This window comes from Lampris incognitus, chromosome 18, assembly GCF_029633865.1.
Source record: "Lampris incognitus isolate fLamInc1 chromosome 18, fLamInc1.hap2, whole genome shotgun sequence".
NCBI classification, from domain to species: Eukaryota; Metazoa; Chordata; class Actinopteri; order Lampriformes; family Lampridae; genus Lampris; species Lampris incognitus.
In genome coordinates this window covers 2,625,001-2,642,279 of record NC_079228.1, presented here as the reverse complement: position 1 = coordinate 2,642,279, position 17,279 = coordinate 2,625,001, and the positions used below count along the sequence as shown (strand labels likewise).

Genomic DNA, 17,279 nt, shown 5'->3' with positions numbered 1-17,279 from the left:
GCCAGGCCGATTAACTCATTGCAGGTCGCCGGCCAGTCTCTAAAAAGTCCATCCTTGACCTCCTCGCTTAAGCCCACCTGTATGCACTCAGCAGGGCCTCGTCATTCCAACAGCATTCTACGGCCAGGACTCGGAAATCGACGGTGTATTCGGCCACCGAACGAGAGCCCTGTTTGATGGTGTGGAGACGGGCGGTGGCGTCACAGCCACCAATGGGGTGATCGAACACACTCTTGAATTCCCTGAAAAAGGCTGCATGATCAGAAGATAGGGCGGGTTTCTGGTCTAGGGCAGCCGTGGCCCATCTGAGAGCCTTACCCGTAAGCAGGGACACAATAAAGGCGACCTTAGCGCCGTCTGAGGTGTAACGGCTGGGCTGGTGGCGGAATACCAGCTCGCACTGGACTAAGAAACCACGGCAGAGCTCGAACTCACCCTCATAGGACTTCGGGGGGTTAGCTTGGGCTCTCTATGAGCGGGCCCGAGAACCGGAGCTGGGGCTTTGTTTTGTTTTCTGACCAAAAAAGAAAACACCTGCTTTTTGTGATTTCCGTGTGCTTGTAATGATATGCATTTATGTTACTCAGAATCAGAATAAGAATCAGAATCAACTTTAGTGGCCAAGTGTGCCTATGCACATGAGGAATTTGACTCCAGTACACTGCAGCTTCCAACACTTGCAGACATCACTTACACACAAAAAAGAAGAAGTAAACAAAACAAAACAACAAACAAAAAAGAAAAAACAGAAGAAATTAATGGAACAACAACAGGACACTGGAGGCAAGGATGTATGCACAACAGGTATGTCGATACTATACAGAATTGTGTTATGGCTGAGTAATCAAAAACCTATGGCCATATATCCTATCATAATGCTTATACGTATACTATATTGCCCATATACTATCCCATATACCACACGACAACTCCACAACCCATCATGCCCGTATACAATGCTATATATTCCCACTGTATTTCACTATAGTGTCTCATGTACGAGACGTATAAAGAAGCGTACACTATATATTCACCTCACAACTACATACCTAGTATACATACTATATTATATACCGATGTTACATCCACAACAATAAAGCAATGAATCCCTGAAAGTTGAATAAGTTCATCGGGACAAAACGTTTGGTCGGAGAAACTACAAGTCCTCCAGGGTATAGGTCGTACACCCTTCTAATACGTCCCACAGGAGCGTTTCCTAATTTAGTGCCCCTACCGGCGGCAGGAGGTATGCCACACAAACTTTTCGCCTACGCAGCTAAGATAGGTTAAATGCAGAGGAAGATTTTCCCCACGGGGATTATTAAAGTAATAAAATAAAATAAAATAAAAAAATAAATGAATAAATACATTTTGCTGAACTTGTCAAGTGTTCAAAGGAAGAGCCATGCTTACTCCTTCTGGATAACCACAGCACCCATCTTTCCAATGATGGACTACATTTTGCCAAATAAAATGGCATAATTATGCTCTCCTTCCTACCCCACTGCTAACATAGGCTGCAGCCTTTGGACAGAACAGTTTATGGGCTGCTGAAGAGGCCTAATATATGCGTCAGACTTAGTTCTTTCCTTTGGTATGCAATATCTAACAATATGATGTATATATACCAAGATATATAAAAGAGTGTGAGATGTGTGACAAGATGCCCCGGTCTCCCCTACTGGTACACTCTATCATGTCATCTACCCCAGGCATGTCTGCAAGAACCTGATGACATCTAGTATTTCAGCATCTCTGCTACTATATTCTCTGCACCACTGCACTTTATCACCTCTTCTTTCTCCCGTATAAGTCAGTCCTTGTGCATATACGTATGTGAAGATTGTTGTGTTGTGGTGTTGTTATTCTATGTTAAGTGCACCGAGAGAGTCACATTCCATGTCTGTGCAAACAAACCTCCATGGCCAATAACCATGATTCTGATTTGTCACCACCTTATAACGCCGTCACGGCAACTATTCCCCGGTACTCTGGGAATAGTACACATGGCCCAGAGCCCTAGAAAGAGAGAGTTACGCCAATGAGGGGTCAGAAGGCGAGAGGGTCACGTGGTTCATGTAGCCGCCGAATAGTTCCATACGAAGCTTGGCGGGTCGTTTAAATGAACTGCTTAGCCGCGATTTCTGGTAACTACTAACTGTTATGTCTGCACACATCGACAGTGCTGCATTTGATTTGGTGCTGTTCTATTATGCTGGGATCGATTGGTGATGCCTGCGCGCTCTGGGTTGTTTGATCGGGTCTGCCTGTGATGCTGTGTGAGTCTGAAGAATGCAACGTAGAGGTTGTGTCGAGCGACAGCGCTGTGTCCTGACGTGATTTCTAAATACAATATTGGCGACGAGGATCGCTGATATCTCTCTCCCACCACCTGCCCCCTTCCTGGCATTACCTGGCGAGCCTCCGGTACCATGGACTCGCTGGCTACATAGTTTTGAAAATTACATCATCGCCTCAGGGCTCGACGACGTGAGCCAGGCTAGGAAGACGGCTCTGTTGCTACACTGCTTGGGAGCAGAGGGTCATCGTGTGCTCGGGACTCTGGGGAACGTCACAAGCTTTGACGAAGCTGTGGGACTTATGAGCACCCATTTCGCTGCTCCACAGAGTGCCCTCCTTCGGCGGTTTATATTCCGTCAGCGACACCGACTGCCTGGTGAGTCTGTGCGGCAGTATGTAGCTAATTTGCCAGGGCTAGCTAGCAAGCTTGGCGCGCTTAGGGACGAGATGGTTCGCGACCAGCTAATCGAACACACCAACAACGCAAAGGTGCGTGAGACTCTCCTGCTTGAAAAAGACGATCTGCTGCTGTCCAGAGCAATTACCATCTCACTACAGGTTGAGGGAGCAGCTGAGTGTGCTGCTATGCTAAATACACGGCAAGTGGCCACCTCCAGTCAAGCTGCCAACGACTCCGCCCTCTACTCACGGCTGCCCCTCGGGACGCAACCCAGCCAGAGCGAGGCGGGCGTCGACTCCACTGAGACGTCCTGCAACTTTAACGACAGCGTTCTCGGCCCCGCCCTCAACAGTCCTGTGGTAACTGTGGATCTCGGGCTCATGCTTCAAGGGCTCAGAACTGCCCTGCCCGTGGCCAGACATGCCGTAGCTGCGGTAAGCAAAATCACTTTGCCAGCGTCTGTCGATCTTCCCCGGCTGGGTCAGAGGGCCACCCCCCCCCCCCCCCCAGTCTTCAACCGCCATCATTCACAATGTGAGCTCTGGGCCAGTGTCATTCAAATCATGCACAGTCAACATTAATGATGTGTGCATTCCCCTGCTGTTGGACACCGGTGCAGGTGTGTCTCTCCTGAATGTGGATACATACAGTCAATTTTTCGGTTCACTGCCACTGTCCGCACCCTCAGCTGTCCTCTGTGGGTATGGTGACTCCAAAATCGATCTGGTTGGCTCTCTCCAAGTGACTGTCCGCTATGGAACCAAGCTGGTGCCCCATGCAGTTTTTCATGTGGCACGCCATGGGGCCAACCTGATGGGCCTGGACCTGTTCTCCGCTCTGGGGTTCTCCCTCTTAGATACGGGGGGGGGGGGGCAGCAATCCTGACTGTTGCCACGCCTTGGCAGCAGAAGTGGCCATCGCTGTTTATGGGGCTGGGCTGCCTCTCCGCCTTCGCCCATCAACCTCTCCTCAACCCTGCTGTGAAATCTGTCATCCAACCACTGCACCGCATCCCGTTGGCTCTCCATGATGGGGGTCTCCGCCGAGCTGCAACAACTGCTGGAAGCTGGCATAATTGAACCGGTGGACGCGTCACCTTGGGTCTCAAACCTCGTGGTGGCTAAGAAGAAGTCGGGGGGGCTGCGTGTCTGCGTCGCTCTACGTGCAGTAAATAAGGCAGTGGTCCCTGATAAGTATCCACCGCCCACCTCAGAAGAACTCACTGCTCAGTTCTATGGCTCTGAGGTGTTCTCCAAGCTCGACCTCAGACAGGGGTACTTACAGGTGCCCCTCCACCCCAGCAGCCAAAACCTCACAGCCTTTGTGACACATGCAGGAGTGTTTCGCTACACAAGGATGCCTTTCGGTCTCAGCTCCGCCCCTAGCTGCTTCCAGAAAATCATGGTTACCGTGCTGGCTGGCATACTGGGCGTGGCCATTTATCTGGACGATATAGTGGTACACGGGCCCACCAGTGAAATCCATGACAAGCGCCTCAACATGGTCTTCGCAGCCCTGTCCAAGCACAAGCTAACTCTCAATGCTGAGAAATGTGTCCTCTCTGTGCCAACCATCGAGTTCGTGGGGTTCCGGCTGTCAGCGAGCGGCGTAACTCCACTACAATCCAACGTGGACGCCATTCACGCCATCCCTGAGCCTAGCTCGGCCGCCCAGCTCGCCTCCTTCCTGGGTATGACAAGTTACTACCTGAGGTTTCTTCCCCAGTACTCTGCGACCACAGCCCCCCTGCGCCAGCTGCTGCGTAAGGACGAGCCATGGGTGTGGTCAAAGGCATGCAGTGACGCTGTGCGTGATCTCAAGACTCAACTGACTTCACCACCAGTGTTGGCTCACTTCGACATCTCCAGCTCCACCTTTGTGACCTGTGATGCATCAGTCACAGCGATAGGGGCTGTGCTGTCTCAAACCCAGAACAGTGTGGAGAAGCCCATCACCTTTGCCCCCTGTGCCCTCAACCTGACCGAGCAGCGGTACTCCGTGGGTGAGCGTGAGGCATTAGCCTGTATCTGGGCTTGTGAAAGGTGGCACCTCTACGTCTATGACCGCTCCTTCACCCTCAGGACAGATCACCAGGCCCTGACAGCGCTGCTGTCCACATCTGGGACAGGTCACAAACCCCTGAGGCTGCACCGCTGGTCTGACTGCCTCCGCCAGTACAACTTCAGCCTGCAGTTCACCCCAGGCAGAGACAATGTTGTCGCCGACCTGCTCTCTCGCTCTGTCTCCACCCCAGCTCCACAGACGGACACTGACTGTGTGGAAAAGGACATTGTCCAAATGCTACACACACCCCTTCAGGCCACTGTCTCTCTGCAGAAGCTGAGGGCAGCCTCCGAACAGGACCCTGTCCTCTCCCAGCTCCGCACCTACATCCAGAACGGCTGGCCTCACAAGGTCCCAGAGGAGCTGGCTGCGTTCGCCCGAGTCAGACAGGAGCTCTCCTGCTGGAACGACACCTGCGTGGCATGTGGGTTTTGCACAGTGGTCCCAGCTGCTCTCCGTGCGCGTGTTTTGAATATAGCGCATGAAGGCCACCTGGGCATTGTGAAACTGAAACAGCGCTGCCGAGACCTGGTGTGGTGGCCGGGGATAGACAGAGATATTGAGGCTCTGGTAAAGGACTGTTCTGCCTGCCTTGTGAGTGGCAAGACTGGCCACCAGGCTCCCCCACCCCTGCAACCTCTCGCCTGGCCCTCTCAGCCCTGGGAATACCTGCAGTTGGACATCTGTGGTGAGATCCATGGAGTTCCCCACCACCAACACTTCATGGTGGTCGCCTACGATCTACACTCAAAATGGCCTGAACTCACCACTTCCGGCACTGTGACCTCACAGATCATCATCGACTTCCTGGACTCTCCTCTCACTGGGGCCTCCCAAAGACCATCACCACTGACAACGGCCCTCAGCTGGTCTCTGCTGAGTTCACTGCTTATCTCGAAAACAAGGGCATCCGTCATATACGCACTGCGTACTACCAACCCCAAGGCCAATGGCGGCATTGAACGTTTTCACCAGTCACTGAAGAACGGCCTCAGAGCACACATGGCCCAAGGGTGCTCTTTCACGCAGGCCATCCGTCACACTCTGCTGCACTATCGGGCCACACTTGACCACAGGCGTCTCCCCAGCCTCTCTCATGCTAGGCCGGGAACTGTGCATGCCCCTTGACAGGCTCCGCCCCTCCACACCCAAGGCACCTCCCCCTGGGGTCAGAGCCTCAGTGACTCGTCAGCAGACGCGGATGATGCAACGGTTTGACCTGTCAAAACGAACCAGGGTGCCAGATATCAATGTGTCAAGACTGGGTCAGGGTCCGCAGGCCCCACAGGAACAATAAAATGGCTTCATACTGGTCCTCTCCTCTCCAAGTCACCCGTCAGCTGGGCCCAGCCACCTACCTCCTCAGCGATGGCACTCGGTGGCACTCCAGTCATCTACGGAAGGTGTCAGCTCCGCCACACACAGCTGGTGACACAACCTTAGCCATTCCCTCAGCATGGCGAGACGCCCCAGGGCTTCATGCAGCTCCTACACGGGCCCCAGACATTCCTGGGCCTCAGCTTCCCCTGCCTTCTCCCTCCCCACCTCGGCCTGCCCAGCCACAGGCCGCGGGGGGGGGGGATGTTATGTCTGCACACATCGACAGTGCTGCATTTGATTTGGTGCTGTTCTATTGTGCTGGGATCGATTGGTGATGTCTGCGGGCTCTGGGTTGTTTGATCGGGTCTGCCTGTGATGCTGTGTCAGTCTAAATAAAGAAAGCAACGTAGAGGTTGTGTCGAGCGACAGCGCTGTGTCCTGACGTGATTTCTAAATACAATACTAACCAATATTTTCAGATTTTTACATTTCTATATATAGATATATATATATTCCAACGGGATACATATTCTATGCGCATGTGTAGGAACATTAAAACTAATATTTTGTTTGAAATTGACGCTCTATCACGCTTTAAATTACATCGTTAATTTGATTCAAACGTGCTTGTAAAATGGTCATCATTAAAATGTCAACTGTAGCTTCTTACCTGTAAATTAACCTTTGATTAATGCGAGAAACAGACCTTCGCCATAGGAACCCTATTGCCCCGGGTCGCACTGTTTGGAACTATCCGGGGCTCCCATGATCCGCCATTGCTGTTAAATAATTGGCCCATTGACGTCTACGGAGTTGACGTAACTCTGTCTTTCTAGGGCTCTGACATGGCCATTGTAACTCTACTTTATGACCACGGTCATTTGCATATGAAACCGATCGTTGGTTTCGGTCATTATTCAACTGTGCTCTTGAGACTGTTGTCCACCAAAAACGACCCCACAGGTCGTTTGTACAAGCAGCTTATTTCGACCTACTATAGTTACGGTTTAAAGTTAAGCGACCTCTAGCGGTCGTGCTGCCAATATTAATCTTAGTTACTATACTAGACGGCGAAAGAACACAACAACGCACTGACTACATATTCTATTGTTCTCAAATTGTTTTTTCATCAGTATTTCCTGACTACTACCTTTATTAGCATGTCTATGAGGCGTTGTGAAAAGGATGCCAACGAGTAGATAAAAACCCAAAATGTCAAGTTCTCTTCTTTTTTTTTTACTTTAGAAGGTGAAAATGGTATATCAGTGCTAGCCTCAGCTAACAGTGTGCTTTGTTTTTCCCAGACAGGATATGGCATCTGACCAAGTAGGCGCACAAAACTAGTATTCAACTTTTAAGTAGCATCCTCTGATGGTGAAAATATTAACAATGTGACAACTTACCCATGTGACAAAAAGCCCCGGTCTCCCCTATACGTACAATGTACAGTACAGTATATACAGCATGTACAGTAATGTACATACATGTACAGTACAATATATACAACATGTACAGTACAGTACATACATGTACAGCACAGTATATACAACATGTACAGTACAGTACATACAACATGTACAGCACAGTATATACAACATGTACAGTACAGTATATACAGCATGTACAGCACAGTATATACAACATGTATAGGACAGTACATACAACATGTACAGTACAGTACATAAAACATGCACTGCACAGTATATACAACATGTACAGTACAGTATATACAACATGTACCGTACAGTATATACAGCATGTACAGCTAAGTATATACAGCATGTACAGTACAGTATATACAACATGTACTGCGCAGTATATACAACATGTACAGCACAGTACATACAACATGTACAGTACAGTATATACAACATGTACAGTACAGTACATACAACATGTACAGCACAGTTTATACAGCATGCACAAGACAGTATATACAACATGTACATCAGTGTATATACAGCATGTACAGTGCAGTACATACAACATGTACAGCGCAGTTTATACAGCATGTACAAGACAGTATATACAACATGCACAGTACAGTATATGCAACATGTACAGTACAGTACATACAACATGTACAGTACAGCATATACAACATGTACAGCACAGTACATACCACATTCACAGCACAGTATATACAACATGTACAGTACAGTACATACAACATGTACAGTACATAATATACAACATGTACAGCACAGTACATACCACATGTACAGCACAGTGTATTCAACATGTACAGTACAGTACATACAACATGTACAGTACAACATGTACAGCACAGTACATACCACATGTACAGCAGTGTATATACAGCATGTTCAGCACAGTACATACAACATGTACAGCACAGTAAATACAACATGTACAGCACAGTATATACAACATGTACAGTACAGTACATACAACATGTACAGTACAGCATATACAACATGTACAGCACAGTACATACCACATGTACAGCACAGTATATACAACATGTACAGTACAGTACATACAACATGTACAGCACAGTATATACAACATTATCAGCACAGTACATACAACATGTACAGCACAGTAAATACAACATGTACAGCACAGTATATACAACATGTACATTACAGCATATACAACATGTACAGCACAGTACATACCACATGTACAGCACAGTATATACAACATGTACAGTACAGTACATAGAACATGTAAAGCACAGTATATACAGCATGTACAAGACAGTACATACAACATGTACAGCACAGTATACACAACATGTACAGTACAGTATATACAGCATGTACAGTGCAGTATATACAACATGTACAGTAGAGTATATACAGCATGTACAGTGCAGTATATACAACATGTACAGTACAGTATATACATGTACAGCGCAGTTTATACAACATGTACAGTGCAGTATGTACAACATGTACAGTGCAGTATATACATGTACAGCGCAGTTTATACAACATGTACAGTGCAGTATGTACAACATGTACATCACAGTATATACAGCATGTACAGTGCAGTATATACGATATGTACAGTACAGTATATACAGCATGTACAGTACAGTATATACAACATGTACAGTGCAGTATATACAACATGTACAGTACAGTATATACAACATGTACTGTACAGTATATACAACATGTACAGTACAGTATATACAACATGCTTGGATTTATTTGACAGCGTTCATTTGAATGACAGACTGCGGAAAGTAAGTGTTTTTATGTCTGGTTGTTTTGGACTACAGTACTCTGTAGCACCTACCAGAGGGCAGGAGTTGGAACAGGTTGTGACCAGGGTGTGATGGGTCTGCAGGGATGTTGCCTGCTCATCTCCTGAGTCTGGAGGTGTATAAGTCCTGAATGGAGGCCAGGTTGGAACCAATGATTTTCTTTGCAGACCTAACTGTCCGCTGTAGACCCCCTGTCCTGTTTGGTGGCCGATCCAAACCAGACAGTGGTGGATGTGCAGAGGACAGACTGGATTATTGCAGTATAGAACTGACTCAGCAGTTCCTGAGGCAGGTTGAACTTCTTGAGCTGGTGGAGACAGTACATCCTCTGGTGAACCTTTTTGATAATTGTGTATGGTGGGGGGAGGCAGTGTTGGGGGAATCCGCCTGAAGTCCACTGTCATCTCCACAGATGTAATCTTAGCACACCCCCCCCCCGCCCCACCTCGGATCAGGGATAGCTGTTCCCTCTTCACATAGATGGTCTCTTTGAGTCCCCATTCAAACCAGCATTCCTCCCTATCAAGGATTTGCACACCCTCATCCTTGAAAGAGTGGCCACTGGCCGGTAGATGGTGTAGACTGTGGAGTCCTGACCTGACGTGTTAGCTCTCCTGTGTTGTGCCATCCTTTTCACCAGCGTCTGTTTGGTTTCCTCAATGTACAAGTCACTGCAATCCTCCTGGCGCTTAACAGCGTACGCTACATTGCTCTGTTTGTGCTGGGGGATCCGATCCTTGGGTGGACCAACTTCTGGTGCAGCGTGTTTTGGGGTTTGAAAGCAATAGAGATGTGGCGTTTGGAAAATACGCATCTCAACTCTTCTGACACTCCTGCCACATATGAGATCACCATTGGTTTATGCTTAGGCAGCTGTTGTCCTTCTCTCTTCGATCGGCTGGTGCACTGTTTGGGCATCCTCCTGGCTCCCATAAACGCCCAGTTAGGATAACCACACTTAACCAGGGCCTGTTTAATGTGGGATTTCTCCCCTTCCCCGGCCGCTGGGTCACTTGGGTAATTGTAAACACATTATTTGCTTTAAATTTGAAATTGCTTTAAGTTGGTATTTGCAATATATACTAGATGGCCTATTAGATTTTCTTTAACTGCTAAAATACATGTTTCATATTTGTTAGATTTAAGATATATAATAGAAATTGTATTTAAAGAAATGTATTTTTATCTTTACGCAGTTAAAACTGCCGAGGAAGGGAAATGTAATGATATGCATTTATGTTCAGGTATGTACCTGTTCACTAGCTGGCAGTGGTGTATGAGTGTATGGGTGGATGCATCTAAATATTAATGACTGACAGGGAGTGATGCATCTAGATAATGACTGACAGGAAGTCTCAGAGACAGGAAATGTTTGCTGCAGAAGCCTGAATCATTTATAAATAAAAACCTTTAGATAGAAGAATGTTTGATTATTGAGACAAACACCACAGTGTTGGAGGGTCAGTCCAGGATGTGATAACATACACTCACTGGCCACTTTATTAGGTACACCTTGCTAGTACCGGGTTGGACCCCCTTTTGCCTTCAGAACTGCCTTCGTGGCATAGATTCAACTAGGTACTGGAAACATTCCTCAGAGAGTTTGCTCCACATTGACATGATAGCATCACGCAGTTGCTGCTGATTTGTCGGCTGCACATCCATGATGCGAATCTCCCGGTCCACCACATCCCAAAGGTGCTCTATTGGATTGAGATCTGGTGACTGTGGAGGCCATTTGAGTACAGTGAACTCATTGTCATGTTCAAGAAACCAGTCTGAGATGATTCGAGCTTTATGACATGGCGCGTCATCCTGCTGGAAGTAGCCATCAGAAGATGGGAACACTGTGGTCATAAAGGGATGGACATGGTCAGCAACAATACTCAGGTAGGCTGTGGTGTTGACACAATGCTCAATTGGTACTAAGGGGCCCAAAGTGTGCCAAGAAAATATCCCCCACACCATTACACCACCACCACCAGCCTGAACCGTTGATACAAGGCAGGATGGATCCATGCTTTCATGTTGTGGACGCCAAATTCTGACCCTACCATCCAAATGTCGCAGCAGAAATTGAGACTCATCAGACCAGGCAACGTTTTTCCAATCTTCTATTGTCCAATACTGGTGAGCCTGTGCGAATTGTAGCCTCAGTTTCCTGGTCTTAGCTGACAGGAGTGGCACCCGGTGTGGTCTTCTGCTGCTGTAGCCCATCTGCCTCAAGGTTCGACGTGTTGTGCATTCAGAGACGCTCTTCTGCATACATCGGTTGTAATGAGTGGTTATTTGAGTTACTGTTGCCTTTCTATCAGCTCGAACCAGTCTGGCCATTCTCCTCTGACCTCTGGCATCAACAAGGCATTTTCGCCCACAGAACTGCCGCTCACTGGATATTTTCTCTTTTTCGGACCATTCTCTGTAAACCCTAGAGATGGTTGTGCGTGAAAATCCCAGTAGATCAGCAGTTTCTGAAATACTCAGACCAGCCCGTCTGGCACCAACAACCATGCCACGTTCAAAGTCACTTAAATCACCTTTCTTCCCCATTCTGATGCTCGGTTTGAACTGCAGCAGATCGTCTTGACCATGTCTACATGCCTAAATGCATTGAGTTGCTGCCATGTGATTGGCTGATTAGAAATTTGCGTTAACGAGCAGTTGGACAGGTGTGCCTAATAAAGTGGCCGGTGAGTGTAGAATATCAACACTGTAAAAAACGTGTTGTCACTGGATGTGATGTCACTGTATGATGAGCATTGACTACTGACATCATTCAGCCCTCCTACCAGAATCATCTAGCCGTGCTCAGTAATACCAAGGTGCCAGAATCATCTAGCCATGCTCAGTAATCCCAAAGTGCTAGAATCATCTAGCCATGCTCAGTTATCCAAAGGTGCCAGAATCATCTAGCCATGCTCAGTAATCACAAGGTGCCAGAATCATCTAGCCATGCTCAGTAATCACAAGGTGCCAGAATCATCTAGCCATGCTCAGTAATCACAAATTGCCAGAATCATCTAGCCATGCTCAGTAATCACAAATTGCCAGAATCATCTAGCCATGCTCAGTAATCCCAAGGTGCCAGAATCATCTAGCCATGCTCAGTAATCACAAATTGCCAGAATCATCTAGCCATGCTCAGTAATCACAAATTGCCAGAATCATCTAGCCATGCTCAGTAATCCCAAGGTGCCAGAATCATCTAGCCATGCTCAGTAATCCCAAATTGACAGAATCATCTAGCCATGCTCAGTAATCCCAAGGTGCCAGAATCATCTAGCCATGCTCAGTAATCCAAAGGTGCCAGAATCATCTAGCCATGCTCAGTAATCCAAAGGTGCCAGAATCATCTAGCCATGCTCAGTAATCCCAAATTGACAGAATAATCTAGCCATGCTCAGTAACCCCAAATTGCCAAAATCATCAAGCCATGCTCAGTAATTACAAGTTGCCAGAATCATCTAGCCAAAAAACCTGATATATTAAGCAGTGTAAAGTTCCCAACTTTGCTGAAACGTCTCACTGGGATTCAACATAGCACAATGAGCAACAATTTAATAAATTTCCTTTTTGAAAGCAGTATAGTCACACATATCTTCACTCATTTTGTTTATTCACAATATGTTTTGTTTGAAAAATCCGAAATATTCCAGAACAACTTTTTGCCATTGATGCAGCACATCCCAACCATGTGTAAGCCTCTGCACACGTGAGAACCGGGAGCCCCCCAGCCCAGCAGTCCTGCTGCTAGTGCATAGTACATTAAGATACCAGCTCTTCCAGGGGCAGGAAAATAAATTTGATAAAGTACAGAATAAAGTCATTTTAGTCTGGATGAAAGCATTGTTTTTGACATTTTTTTCCTCAAATTCGTACATCATAAAGACATGCATGTTAGGGTTAATAGTCCTAACTGTGCCCCTGAGCAAGGCAATGGAAAGAAGAACTGGAGTTGGTCCTGATGTGCTGCAGCTGCCTTTTGTTCTTATACAATAGTTAAATGCAGAGGGTAAATTTCATTGTACGAACACAATGTGGAATAAAGTGGCGTTGGGCTTTCTCATTTCATACGATACAAGTGACTGTACTACTACTACGAGCTTCCTGTTTATGAGGAGATGCTAGATGTACTATGAGCTTCCTGTTTATGAGGAGATGCTAGATGTACTATGAGCTTCCTGTTTATGAAGAGATGCTAGATGTACTATGAGCTTCCTGTTTATGAAGACATGCAAGAAGTACTATGAGCCTCCTGTTTATGAAGAGATGCTAGATGTACTATGAGCTTCCTGTTTATGGAGATGCTCGATGTACTACGAGCTTCCTGTTTATGAGGAGATGCTAGATATACGACGAGCTTCCTGTTTATGAGGAGATGCTAGATGTACTACGAGCTTCCTGTTTATGAGGAGATGCTAGATGTACTATGAGCTTCCTGTTTAAGAGGAGATGCTAGATGTACTTTGAGCTTCCTGTTTATGGAGATGCTAGATGTACTATGAGCTTCCTGTTTATGAGGACATGCTAGATGTACTATGAGCTTCCTGTTTATGAAAAGATGTGAGATGTACTATGAGCATCCTGTTTATGAAGAGATGCTCGATGTACTATGAGCTTCCTGTTTATGGAGATGCTCGATGTACTACGAGCTTCCTGTTTATGAGGAGATGCTAGATATAAGACGAGCTTCCTGTTTATGAGGAGATGCTAGATGTACTACGAGCTTCCTGTTTATGAGGAGATGCTAGATGTACTATGAGCTTCCTGTTTAAGAGGAGATGCTAGATGTACTTTGAGCTTCCTGTTTATGGAGATGCTAGATGTACTATGAGCTTCCTCTTCATGAGGACATGCTAGATGTACTATGAGCTTCCTGTTTATGAAAAGATGTGAGATGTACTATGAGCATCCTGTTTATGAAGAGATGCTCGATGTACTATGGGCTTCCTGTTTATGAAGACATGCTAGATGTACTATGAGCTTCCTGTTTATGGATTTGCTCGATGTACTATGAGCTTCCTGTTTATGAGGAAATGCTAGATGTTCTATGAGCTTCCTGTTTTGAGGATATGCTAGATGTACTATGAGCTTCCTGTTTATGAAGATATGCTAGATGTACTATGAGCTTCCTGTTTAAGAGAAGATGCTAGATGTACTATGAGCTTCCTGTTTATGGAGATGCTAGATGTACTATGAGCTTCCTGTTTATGAGGACATGCTAGATGTACTATGAGCTTCCTGTTTATGAAAAGATGCGAGATGTACTATGAGCATCCTGTTTATGAAGAGATGCTCGATGTACTATGTGGGCTTCCTGTTTATGAAGACATGCTAGATGTACTATGAGCTTCCTGTTTATGGAGATGCTCGATATAGTATGAGCTTCCTGTTTATGAGGAAATGCTAGATGTACTATGAGCTTCCTGTTTATGAAGACATGCTAGATGTACTATGAGCTTCCTGTTTATGGAGATGCTCGATGTAGTATGAGCTTCCTGTTTATGAGGATATGCTAGATGTACTATGAGCTTCCTGTTTATGAAGAGATGCGAGATGTACTATGAGTTTCCTGTTTATGAGGAGATGCTAGATGTATTATGAGCTTCCTATTTATGAGGATATGCTATGACTGCTTCATTTGGCTACGTTGAAGCCCAGGGAGAAGGTTCAGCAGAGTGGCATGTTTCTCAAGACAAACAATCTGTGACATTTTGTTAGTACAGTTCTAAACCTGAGACTTACAGCTCAGAACATTTTAATCAGGACCAGCTTAAACCTGAGACCTCCAACTCAGGACATTTTAATCAGGACCAGGTTAAAGCAAGCCAGTCTACTCTGTAACACTCTCAAACTGCACGTTTTAATTTCCTTTACCAGCCATCAGGAACAATTTATTTTTCATTTCATCTTAAGTACTACATACACAAAATAAACGAAATTCTGAATGAGTTTTAGGGCCAGAACAATGCTCTCAACCCCAGCCCACGGCAGTGCAACACATAAACACATATCCAAAAACTTTAAAAAAAAAAACACCACCAAAAACATACAAAAACACAGACAACAAAGCAAAAAAAAAAAAAAACCACAAATAGCCAACAACACCGTCCAAAAACTCCGCCGTCCAGAGAATGAACGCCAGCCAGGATGACTGTCGGAACTGCCGGTCTACGTGGGTTAGCAGTTAGCTTAGCCTGCCCCGCTTCTGCATCCTGTCAGACCACCCTCGGTGTTTCCCCCTCAGGCGCAGCTCCATACAGGGCCGTGGTCCTTGGGCTCATCGGCTGTAGCAGACCAGACTCCCTCAGCCGCTCCAATGCCAGCTCTCCAGGCAGACACCTTCGACACACCTCCCCCGCGCTCCACACGACGACACAAATGCAGATGCAGACAAAAACACTGCACAGTTGATGCTAGGTGAGGCCGCCACCACACCGCCTCGGTGTTTCCTCTAGGGCAGGGCTTTGGGCTAGCAGTTAGCTAAGTCTGCCCCGCTTACGCGTCCTGTCAGACCAGCCTCCTCCTCGGCCGCAGCAGACCAAGCTCCCCCAGCCAATCCAGCGCCAGCTCTCCCAGCCAAGCGAAATTGACAATCAAAATAAAAACTTCACGCAATGACACAAACTTAGACGTAGATGTGGACAAAGACACTACATTATTGGTACTGGCTGAGGCTGTTGCAAACGCAAGTCTGAACAGACATCTTCCCACACTGGGAGGAAGTGCAAGTTATGCAAGTTAATTAGCAGCCAATCTCAAAATCCAGTCTGTTTTACAAAAAACTGGGACTAATATTTCCAGGAAGTGTAGTGAGAGGCCACCATAGACAAGTGGGAGTCACTTAACCTCATGTTCCATGGTTTATGTGTTTAAGCATCGCAACCAAACCAACCATCACCATGATAAAAAAATTCCATTGGAATACAAATTAGACTGATAGCATTTTCAAAATATTAAAAAAAATGTACATCATGTAAATTAGTTTACTAACCATTGAGAGGTAAAGATGCCATAAAAGAGTGTGTCATCCACAGGCGCCCCCTCGGGGGGTGGGAGGGTGATGATATCCTGAATGACGTTGTAGGGCAACTCATTGTCAGACTGACACAGCAGCTGAGCTTTAGCAAATGTAGTCCACCTTCGCTGCAGGGTCCGCTGGCCTCCAACATCACTCTGAAACACAAGAGAAACATGAGAACAAGCCATCCAGGTCAACGTTCCACTTTCATATACCCAACATAGTTCCTGCACCCACCCAATGTCGCTTACAAGTAAGAAATATTTCATGGGACAGTTATGGTCTCATACTTACTGTGCAGATCTGAGCAACGCGAGAAACAATAAATTCCTCAATGAAGTCATACTCTCTGCCCAGTTCACTGAAGAAAAAATATATTTTTTCCTCACTGGGGATGAAACTGGAACTGATGAAAGTTGGATCTATACATGAAAAAGGTCAAATTAAGCCAAAGATGTACTTTTTGCATGACTATGACTACAGGTTCTGATGTAGTAAAACAGCACCATTAACCAGATTATAAAACATTTTCTGATACGTACAAGTGTTACTTATATGTATTTCTATCTGCTGACAAACAAGACACCCACCCTCAAGCCATCCTAAAGTATCGTCCAGCTTCACATCAACATGGTCGCCTTCGCTGAGGTGCCTGGAAATCACTGGCCAGTTGCCCCGGTAGTCTGCTACTGTCCCAGTGTACAGCTCTCCATCTGAACACAGGCACACTGCTCAGCTCTCCACCCTTTTACTATCGGCCAGCAAACATCCAGAAGAACATCTCTTCGTTACATCATCTAGACATGGACTGGTGCCATATAGAGGCTGATCCCTGTTCATCTTCCCTTCGAGCTCTTGTTTGCGCCCCCTTCCCCTCATCCCCCTCCAAACATACCTCTAGCCCCACTGTCACATTCACGCTTTAATTTGGACAA

The 17,279-nt window shown here is 46.3% G+C and overlaps 1 protein-coding gene across 1 annotated transcript in view; it reads right to left on the bottom strand.

Annotated features, from left to right (window-relative positions):
- Window positions 1-17,279, bottom strand: part of sema4ab (sema domain, immunoglobulin domain (Ig), transmembrane domain (TM) and short cytoplasmic domain, (semaphorin) 4Ab) — a 375,735-nt gene that overhangs the window by 157,799 nt on the left and 200,657 nt on the right. The window contains exons 6-8 of the mRNA XM_056298286.1: window positions 16,935-17,057; window positions 16,639-16,766; window positions 16,318-16,499 (exon numbers count right to left, since the gene is read on the bottom strand). Coding sequence (XP_056154261.1) covers window positions 16,318-16,499; window positions 16,639-16,766; window positions 16,935-17,057 — 433 coding nt within the window. The remainder of the gene's footprint in view (window positions 1-16,317; window positions 16,500-16,638; window positions 16,767-16,934; window positions 17,058-17,279) is intronic.